The following is a 10785-nucleotide window of genomic DNA, read 5'->3' on the forward strand; positions in this document are numbered from 1 at the left end:
TACAGATGTTTGTGTAAGAAAATGATAGAATCATCATACAGATGTTTGTGTAAGAAAATGATAATTACCATACAGATGTTTGTGTAAGAAAATGATAAAATCACCATACAGATGTTTGTGTAAGAAAATGATAGAATCACCATACAGATGTTTGTGTAAGAAAATGATAGAATCACCATACAGATGTTTGTGTAAGAAAATGATAGAATCACCATACAGATGTTTGTGTAAGAAAATGATAGAATCACCATACAGATGTGTGTGTACGAAAATGATAATTACCATACAGATGTTTGTGTAAGAAAATGATAGAATCACCATACAGATGTTTGTGTAAGAAAATGATAGAATCACCATACAGATGTTTGTGTAAGAAAATGATACTTACCATACAGATGTTTGTGTACGAAAATTATAGAATCACCATACAGATGTTTGTGTAAGAAAATGATAATTACCATACAGATGTTTGTGTACGAAAATTATAGAATCACCATACAGATGTTTGTGTAAGAAAATGATAGAATCACCATACAGATGTTTGTGTAAGAAAATGATAATTACCATACAGATGTGTGTGTACGAAAATGATAGAATCACCATACAGATGTTTGTGTAAGAAAATGATAATTACCATACAGATGTTTGTGTACGAAAATTATAGAATCACCATACAGATGTTTGTGTAAGAAAATGATAGAATCTCCATACAGATGTGTGTGTACGAAAATGATAATTACCATACAGATGTTTGTGTACGAAAACGATAGAATCACCATACAGATGTGTGTGTAAGAAAATGATAATTACCATACAGATGTTTGTGTACACTGTAAATGACATGACCAGTAGTTTTTTCATTACTGAAGCTCATCAAAATAATTCAGCATTTTTAAAGTTATACGAGATTCAACTAAGATTTTTAAAATGATTTAAAATAGTTTGCACGGCCAATTTGATCATACTTCAAATTTAAGGCAGGAAATGAATTTACGTTTTTAATTTGAAGAACAATGTAAACGTTGATGTTCTTCCTCAGTGTTTCTGTTTTCCAGTTCAAATATCTAAACATTCTCAAATCAGCAAAATTACATAAGATGTTAAGTCTTGTTTTAAGTCTTTTACTTTTTCTGCATCGTTTTTCCGATGCAGATTTTCGCTCTTGTTTTAAACACAAACTCACTTCATTTTGATTTTTTTCATTAAACAAGACTTAATATCTTCAGTCATTTTGCTTCTCCGGTAAATGTATCTTGATTTAAAATTAAAAAACAAAAATACTGAAGAACATGATTTTTTGAAGTTCAAGATCATAAAAATGGTTGTTTAGCCATTTAACAGAAAATAAGTTATTTTGAAGAACATCGGACACGTATAAATTGACCAAATTTTTTTTTTTTTTCAAACTATCTTCCAAAGATGAGAGAAAGGTTTGAAGGCCATGAAGAGAAACAGCAGCTTTCGCTCATCGTTTACACTCAACACACGGTTTAGTTTTTCTCTGTTCGATTCTTACATTATCATTACAAAGCAAATTAAAACCAGTTTATATAAACCTTTTACAACACTAATGAAATGAATGGAAAACTATGGGCAGAACATCCATCCATCCACCCAGAGTAATGAAGAGTAAAAGTGTGTTTTTCTCCACTGATGTTTCTCATGTGATTTGACTGAATGTGGGCATTCGTCATCCTCTCGCTCCAGACGAATGATCATCAGTCTCTAATGTCCCTCGAGAGAGTTTGGCGTCTCTCTATAATCATATCCATGAAAGCACAGAAACACAAGACTGATCCTCGGCCTCGACCTACAAACATCCAATCACCTGTGAGCGGCTCGTCCAATCAGCAGCGGCGCCTCAATGTCACGCACACACTCTCTGACAGGGTCCAGAACTGCTGTCATTATCTCTGAGTGCTCGTGCTCTCTGCCAGTCAGGATAAACAGGCTCTGTCATGGAGGCATTAAATCACAGCTGCACACGTACATGTTTACGTCTAAACGGGGACATTCCTAGACTTCTTTTCACTTTTGCAATTGGTGTACAATTTGGTGTACTTTGAAATAACTGTCACTCAGAAATTGCTAGTAGATTTCGCAAGTAATTATAAATAAATGGTAAACAACATGTTGAGTTTAAGGTTGCATGAGTGGACATAAGTACTGTGTACTAGGCCGACTGCTCTAATGAAATCCCCATTTTGGGCAGTTTGCACTGGACTCTTTTACTTTGCATATTACACAATACATGATAAGCCGTGTATCAGAACATTTGAAGTCAAATGTTCTCTGCCTCCTTTAAGGGGGTATTAAAGTGGATATAAGGGCTTCACAAAATTCACATTTTGAGCACTTCAGACTGTAGAACTGTACCAATCCTTTTTTTATTTTCCTTTTAAATTTGCTTATGGGACACAATAAGGCTCCTATTGCATCATGGCATGGCTTCTCAGCCACAACAGAGGGTGTGTTAAAGCACACATAAAGGCTTGACAGCAGAGGGACTGGCCCGGCATTTTTTAATGCACCAATCTCTGCTAAGGTCTTGCTAGGTGCTAAGTTTAAGGGTCCATAAAAAAAGTTTGGTAAGATAAAACTAGCCCAGATTTTGGTTTTCTTTAGGGCAGTAGCTCTAGTATGAAGCCCTTCTGTCAGATTTAACACACCCTCAAAGACTAAGGAGAGTAACAGGTGCTAATTGGGCTGATGGTGCAATAAGTGCTTCTGTGTACTGTCTAATATGCCAAGTTCAAGGGTCCATAAAAAAAGATTGGAAATGTAAATAATGCCCAGGTTTTGGATTTCTTTATAGAAGTAGCCCTAGTATGAAGCCCTTCTGTCAGAGTTAACACACCCTTAAAGACCACGGAGAAAAAACAGTACTAATTGGGCTGATGGTGCAATAAGCGCTTCTGTGTATTGTCTAATACAGGGTTCACCAATCTCTGTCCTGGAGGGCCGCTGTCCTACAGAGTTTAGCTTTTCCAAGCGCATATTTTGGATTTCTTTAGAGAAATAGCTTCAGTATGAAGCCCGTATGTCAGATTTAACACACCCTCAAAGTGGGCAGAAAAATCACTCCTCAAATTGAGCTGAAGGCACAAGGCGGCTCAGTGTGCATTTTGTCCCATGTAGAACTTGTCATAGCATGTCATAGTCATTCATTTTATCTTTAATGTTAGTAAAGTGTATTATGTATGTTAATAAAGATGTGATGATTGTGTCATAATCATCTGCTTTGACTCTCTCTAGACTAGCGTTCTCGGGTGGTTTGAAACTTCCAAGCCTTATATTTTCTGAAGAAACACAAACATAAACAGTGATGAAAGGCAAAAATATTTAATGGCACAGATGAATATTTATGAGTAGTCCACTATTTTGTAGAGGATGTTGAAAATGACATTTAATTCCAAGATGACAATTCATTTTTTAGATTTGGAGCCAAATTACAGGAGGGGGCAAAATAAACTTTAGAAAGATGGCAGTATCATTATTTTATTTTTACACAGAGATTGAATGGTTTATTAGTAAAATCTATAGACTTTAGCGATCCCTGAAATCACCATGGGAAAATCTCAGAGTAAAACTGGGAGTTGGTGAAAAATATGATACACCGGTGTTTTGCCAGATGAGAAGTTTATCTATCAATCATCTTTTTGCTCTTTTAATTTCTTTCATAACTGTTTTAATTTTCCTTGCTGTTTTTTTGTGATTATTGTAATTCATTTCTGTAAAGCACTTTGAATTGCCGTAGTGTATGAGATGTGCTTTATAAATAAACTTGCCTTGCCTTGTTGTTGCATTACATGCACAAATTACTCCAGCACAAATATCTAAACAGTCCTAAACCAAAATACATTTACTGGAGAAGCAAAATTCATTTCTGAAAAAAATATTATGCTTAAAGCAAATTTTTTTTTAAATAATATATATAATAAAATATATCAATAAACTTAATCAAAGGGAAAACGAGTTTATTTTTCTGACCCCATTGGCAGATTTTTGTTTTTGTTTTAAGCATAAACTTTATTTGTATGTATTTTTCATTAACCGAGACTTAATATCTTCAGTCATGTTTCTTCTCCAGTAAACGTATCTTGATTTGAGATTTGTCTGATCTCACATGCATGACAGAATCAGATTGTGTTTTGTTGAGTTTCTGTCTCTCTTTACGTGGCTGGTGTTTTTGTGATGAATTCAGCTGAACATCATTATCTGAGCTGGAGCCGCTGGGAGCTTTAAACACACACACACACACACACACACACACACACACACACACACACACACACACGCTTTGAGAAAACATACATGTAAAACAACAGACATCCGACTCAAAAACACTATGGTTGAAAAAACAACACACTCTTCAGTCATAAAAACGAGCTGAACATCATTAACAGAAGTAAATGCCCGTCATGTGGAGGTGTGTCAGAAGCAGCTCTCCATCTCCACGTCTCACACACACTCACACACACACACACACACACACACACACACACACACACACACACACACACACACACACACACACACTCATATAAAGGAGCTGCTCATCCGTCAGGTTGAGGTGTGTCAGAAGCAGCTCTCCATCTCCACGTCTCCTCCACTCTTGAGTCCATTGGCGTCTGTGAGTTCCAGCACGTCCTGCATCTCGCGCTCGTGGACCTGATCCGCGACTCCGTTGATCTTGGAGAAACTCTGGCTGATCTCCACGAAGGTCTTGTTTTTGGTCTCCGGCAGAACGACGATCAGGTAAACGGCACCGGCGGCGCAAACCACCACGAACAGCAGGAACGCAAACGTCTGCAGCGCCTCCTACAGGAGCACACACACACACACACACACACACACACACACACACACACACACACACACACACACACACACACACACACACACATGTATTTGTACTGGAAAACAACACTCAAAAGTATGTCATACACAAGATGAATGTACTGAGTAAGAACAGCGAATGTTTACCTGACAATCTCAAATTCACTGTTTGCTTTTCAAAATGGCTTACTACTATTAAAGCTGAATATATAGTTTATTAATATAATAACTATAAAGTGTTGTTTGTGTGATGCTACGCCCCAATTCTCCTACTTGTACTACGCCCTAAAAGTGCTGGTTTTGCGGAGAAAAATGACATACTTTTGAGTGTGTATCAGAAGAATCTCCAGCCGTATGGGAGTGATGTGTTGATCTGCAGTCGTGGGTCTTATTAATGCGCAGACTCTCCTTGTGTGTTTGCATAATGATGCATTTAAAGTTAATGACCAAATGTATCTCTATAAAAGCTCAATGTTGTTACAGATGAAATATAATATGGATAACATCAAATAAATATCTTTTCGTCAGGTCAGATACTGATTATTAATCACTCAAACACCTTTATTTAAACCTCTCTACTTCACCACTGGCCTTGCACATCCGCCATGTTTGTAGTTTTTTAACATTTTTTATTCATGTTTGTAGTTCTAATTGAATCCTCGTCCAAAGCGCAATGCGTTGAAGTCAATATTAGCCATTAGATCTGCACTTCGGATTCCACCCGGAAACAAGACCATATCTTTGGAATACTCATTTAAACATACTACGATTTGGGACACAGTAATTCTAATATCAAATACTATTTATTTATTTATGTGAACAGGAGTCTCACCTGTATGAAGGGGAACAGAAGAGGAACAGGAGTCTCACCTGTATGAAGGGGAACAGAAGAGGAACAGGAGTCTCACCTGTATGAAGGGGAACGGGAGGGGAACAGGAGTCTCACCTGTATGAAGGGGAACAGGAGAGGAACAGGAGTCTCACCTGTATGAAGGGGAACAGGAGAGGAACAGGAGTCTCACCTGTATGAAGGGGAACAGGAGAGGAACAGGAGTCTCACCTGTATGAAGGGGAACAGGAGAGGAACAGGAGTCTCACCTGTATGAAGGGGAACAGGAGAGGAACAGGAGTCTCACCTGTATGAAGGGGAACAGGAGGGGAACAGGAGTCTCACCTGTATGAAGGGGAACAGGAGAGGAACAGGAGTCTCACCTGTATGAAGGGGAACAGGAGGGGAACAGGAGTCTCACCTGTATGAAGGGGAACAGGAGGGGAACAGGAGTCTCACCTGTATGAAGGGGAACAGGAGGGGAACAGGAGTCTCACCTGTATGAAGGGGAACAGGAGAGGAACAGGAGTCTCACCTGTATGAAGGGGAACAGGAGGGGAACAGGAGTCTCACCTGTATGAAGGGGAACAGGAGGGGAACAGGAGTCTCACCTGTATGAAGGGAAACAGGAGAGGAACAGGAGTCTCACCTGTATGAAGGGGAACAGAAGAGGAACAGGAGTCTCACCTGTATGAAGGGGAACAGAAGAGGAACAGGAGTCTCACCTGTATGAAGGGGAACAGGAGTCTCACCTGTATGAAGGGGAACAGGAGAGGAACAGGAGTCTCACCTGTATGAAGGGGAACAGGAGTCTCACCTGTATGAAGGGGAACAGGAGGGGAACAGGAGTCTCACCTATATGAAGGGGAACAGGAGGGGAACAGGAGTCTCACCTGTATGAAGGGGAACAGGAGTCTCACCTGTATGAAGGGGAACAGGAGGGGAACAGGAGTCTCACCTGTATGAAGGGGAACAGGAGTCTCACCTGTATGAAGGGGAACAGGAGGGGAACAGGAGTCTCACCTGTATGAAGGGGAACAGGAGAGGAACAGGAGTCTCACCTGTATGAAGGGGAACAGAAGAGGAACAGGAGTCTCACCTGTATGAAGGGGAACAGAAGAGGAACAGGAGTCTCACCTGTATGAAGGGGAACAGGAGGGGAACAGGAGTCTCACCTGTATGAAGGGGAACAGGAGAGGAACAGGAGTCTCACCTGTATGAAGGGGAACAGGAGTCTCACCTGTATGAAGGGGAACAGGAGGGGAACAGGAGTCTCACCTATATGAAGGGGAACAGGAGGGGAACAGGAGTCTCACCTGTATGAAGGGGAACAGGAGTCTCACCTGTATGAAGGGGAACAGGAGGGGAACAGGAGTCTCACCTGTATGAAGGGGAACAGGAGTCTCACCTGTATGAAGGGGAACAGGAGGGGAACAGGAGTCTCACCTGTATGAAGGGGAACAGGAGGGGAACAGGAGTCTCACCTGTATGAAGGGGAACAGGAGGGGAACAGGAGTCTCACCTGTATGAAGGGGAACAGGAGAGGAACAGGAGTCTCACCTGTATGAAGGGGAACAGAAGAGGAACAGGAGTCTCACCTGTATGAAGGGGAACAGAAGAGGAACAGGAGTCTTACCTGTATGAAGGGGAACAGGAGGGGAACAGGAGTCTCACCTGTATGAAGGGGAACAGAAGAGGAACAGGAGTCTCACCTGTATGAAGGGGAACAGGAGTCTCACCTGTATGAAGGGGAACAGGAGAGGAACAGGAGTCTCACCTGTATGAAGGGGAACAGGAGGGGAACAGGAGTCTCACCTGTATGAAGGGGAACAGGAGAGGAACAGTAGTCTCACCTGTATGAAGGGGAACAGGAGAGGAACAGGAGTCTCACCTGTATGAAGGGGAACAGAAGAGGAACAGGAGTCTCACCTGTATGAAGGGGAACAGGAGGGGAACAGGAGTCTCACCTGTATGAAGGGGAACAGGAGAGGAACAGGAGTCTCACCTGTATGAAGGGGAACAGGAGAGGAACAGGAGTCTCACCTGTATGAAGGGGAACAGGAGAGGAACAGGAGTCTCACCTGTATGAAGGGGAACAGGAGGGGAACAGGAGGGGAACAGGAGGGGAACAGGAGTCTCACCTATATGAAGGGGAACAGGAGAGGAACAGGAGTCTCACCTGTATGAAGGGGAACAGAAGAGGAACAGGAGTCTCACCTGTATGAAGGGGAACAGGAGGGGAACAGGAGTCTCACCTGTATGAAGGGGAACAGGAGAGGAACAGGAGTCTCACCTGTATGAAGGGGAACAGGAGTCTCACCTGTATGAAGGGGAACAGGAGGGGAACAGGAGTCTCACCTATATGAAGGGGAACAGGAGGGGAACAGGAGTCTCACCTGTATGAAGGGGAACAGGAGGGGAACAGGAGTCTCACCTGTATGAAGGGGAACAGGAGTCTCACCTGTATGAAGGGGAACAGGAGGGGAACAGGAGTCTCACCTGTATGAAGGGGAACAGGAGGGGAACAGGAGTCTCACCTGTATGAAGGGGAACAGGAGGGGAACAGGAGTCTCACCTGTATGAAGGGGAACAGGAGAGGAACAGGAGTCTCACCTGTATGAAGGGGAACAGAAGAGGAACAGGAGTCTCACCTGTATGAAGGGGAACAGAAGAGGAACAGGAGTCTTACCTGTATGAAGGGGAACAGGAGGGGAACAGGAGTCTCACCTGTATGAAGGGGAACAGAAGAGGAACAGGAGTCTCACCTGTATGAAGGGGAACAGGAGTCTCACCTGTATGAAGGGGAACAGGAGAGGAACAGGAGTCTCACCTGTATGAAGGGGAACAGGAGGGGAACAGGAGTCTCACCTGTATGAAGGGGAACAGGAGAGGAACAGTAGTCTCACCTGTATGAAGGGGAACAGGAGAGGAACAGGAGTCTCACCTGTATGAAGGGGAACAGAAGAGGAACAGGAGTCTCACCTGTATGAAGGGGAACAGGAGGGGAACAGGAGTCTCACCTGTATGAAGGGGAACAGGAGAGGAACAGGAGTCTCACCTGTATGAAGGGGAACAGGAGAGGAACAGGAGTCTCACCTGTATGAAGGGGAACAGGAGAGGAACAGGAGTCTCACCTGTATGAAGGGGAACAGGAGGGGAACAGGAGGGGAACAGGAGGGGAACAGGAGTCTCACCTATATGAAGGGGAACAGGAGAGGAACAGGAGTCTCACCTGTATGAAGGGGAACAGAAGAGGAACAGGAGTCTCACCTGTATGAAGGGGAACAGGAGGGGAACAGGAATCTCACCTGTAAGAAGGGGAACAGGAGTCTCACCTGTATGAAGGGGAACAGGAGTCTCACCTGTATGAAGGGGAACAGGAGAGGAACAGGAGTCTCACCTATATGAAGGGGAACAGGAGAGGAACAGGAGTCTCACCTGTATGAAGGGGAACAGAAGAGGAACAGGAGTCTCACCTGTATGAAGGGGAACAGGAGTCTCACCTGTATGAAGGGGAACAGGAGTCTCACCTGTATGAAGGGGAACAGGAGGGGAACAGGAGTCTCACCTATATGAAGGGAACAGGAGAGGAACAGGAGTCTCACCTGTATGAAGGGGAACAGAAGAGGAACAGGAGTCTCACCTGTATGAAGGGGAACAGGAGGGGAACAGGAGTCTCACCTGTATGAAGGGGAACAGAAGAGGAACAGGAGTCTCACCTGTATGAAGGGGAACAGGAGTCTCACCTGTATGAAGGGGAACAGGAGAGGAACAGGAGTCTCACCTGTATGAAGGGGAACAGGAGGGGAACAGGAGTCTCACCTGTATGAAGGGGAACAGGAGAGGAACAGTAGTCTCACCTGTATGAAGGGGAACAGGAGAGGAACAGGAGTCTCACCTGTATGAAGGGGAACAGGAGGGGAACAGGAATCTCACCTGTATGAAGGGGAACAGGGGAACAGGAGTCTCACCTGTATGAAGGGGAACAGGAGGGGAACAGGAGTCTCACCTATATGAAGGGGAACAGGAGAGGAACAGGAGTCTCACCTGTATGAAGGGGAACAGGAGGGGAACAGGAGTCTCACCTGTATGAAGGGGAACAGGAGGGGAACAGGAGTCTCACCTGTATGAAGGGGAACAGGAGAGGAACAGGAGTCTCACCTGTATGAAGGGGAACAGGAGAGGAACAGGAGTCTCACCTGTATGAAGGGGAACAGGAGGGGAACAGGAGTCTCACCTGTATGAAGGGGAACACGAGAGGAACAGGAGTCTCACCTGTATGAAGGGGAACAGGAGGGGAACAGGAGTCTCACCTGTATGAAGGGGAACAGGAGGGGAACAGGAGTCTCACCTGTATGAAGGGGAACAGGAGAGGAACAGGAGTCTCACCTATATGAAGGGGAACAGGAGAGGAACAGGAGTCTCACCTGTATGAAGGGGAACAGGAGAGGAACAGGAGTCTCACCTGTATGAAGGGGAACAGGAGGGGAACAGGAGTCTCACCTGTATGAAGGGGAACAGGAGGGGAACAGGAGTCTCACCTGTATGAAGGGGAACAGGAGAGGAACAGGAGTCTCACCGGTATGAAGGGGAACAGGAGAGGAACAGGAGTCTCACCTGTATGAAGGGGAACAGGAGAGGAACAGGAGTCTCACCTGTATGAAGGGAAACAGGAGAGGAACAGGAGTCTCACCTGTATGAAGGGGAACAGGAGGGGAACAGGAGTCTCACCTGTATGAAGGGGAACAGGAGGGGAACAGGAGTCTCACCTGTATGAAGGGGAACAGGAGAGGAACAGGAGTCTCACCGGTATGAAGGGGAACAGGAGAGGAACAGGAGTCTCACCTATATGAAGGGGAACAGGAGAGGAACAGGAGTCTCACCTGTATGAAGGGGAACAGAAGAGGAACAGGAGTCTCACCTGTATGAAGGGGAACAGGAGTCTCACCTGTATGAAGGGGAACAGGAGTCTCACCTGTATGAAGGGGAACAGGAGGGGAACAGGAGTCTCACCTATATGAAGGGGAACAGGAGAGGAACAGGAGTCTCACCTGTATGAAGGGGAACAGAAGAGGAACAGGAGTCTCACCTGTATGAAGGGGAACAGGAGGGGAACA

At 44.3% G+C, this 10785-nt stretch overlaps 1 protein-coding gene across 4 annotated transcripts in view; it reads right to left on the minus strand.

The window, feature by feature from the left end:
- Positions 1 to 3326: 3326 nt before the first annotated feature.
- The window catches only part of slc2a9l2 (solute carrier family 2 member 9, like 2), a 55295-nt gene continuing 47836 nt past the window's right edge, over positions 3327 to 10785 (minus strand). For all 4 annotated transcript variants that reach the window (XM_081382972.1, XM_081382969.1, XM_081382970.1 and 1 more), the window contains one exon: positions 3327 to 4821. In XM_081382972.1, the coding sequence (XP_081239098.1) occupies positions 4472 to 4821 (350 nt within the window). In that variant the 3' untranslated portion in view covers positions 3327 to 4471. The remainder of the gene's footprint in view (positions 4822 to 10785) is intronic.

This window comes from Scardinius erythrophthalmus (genome assembly GCF_964197995.2).
Source record: "Scardinius erythrophthalmus genome assembly, chromosome: 13".
NCBI lineage: Eukaryota > Metazoa > Chordata > Actinopteri > Cypriniformes > Leuciscidae > Scardinius > Scardinius erythrophthalmus.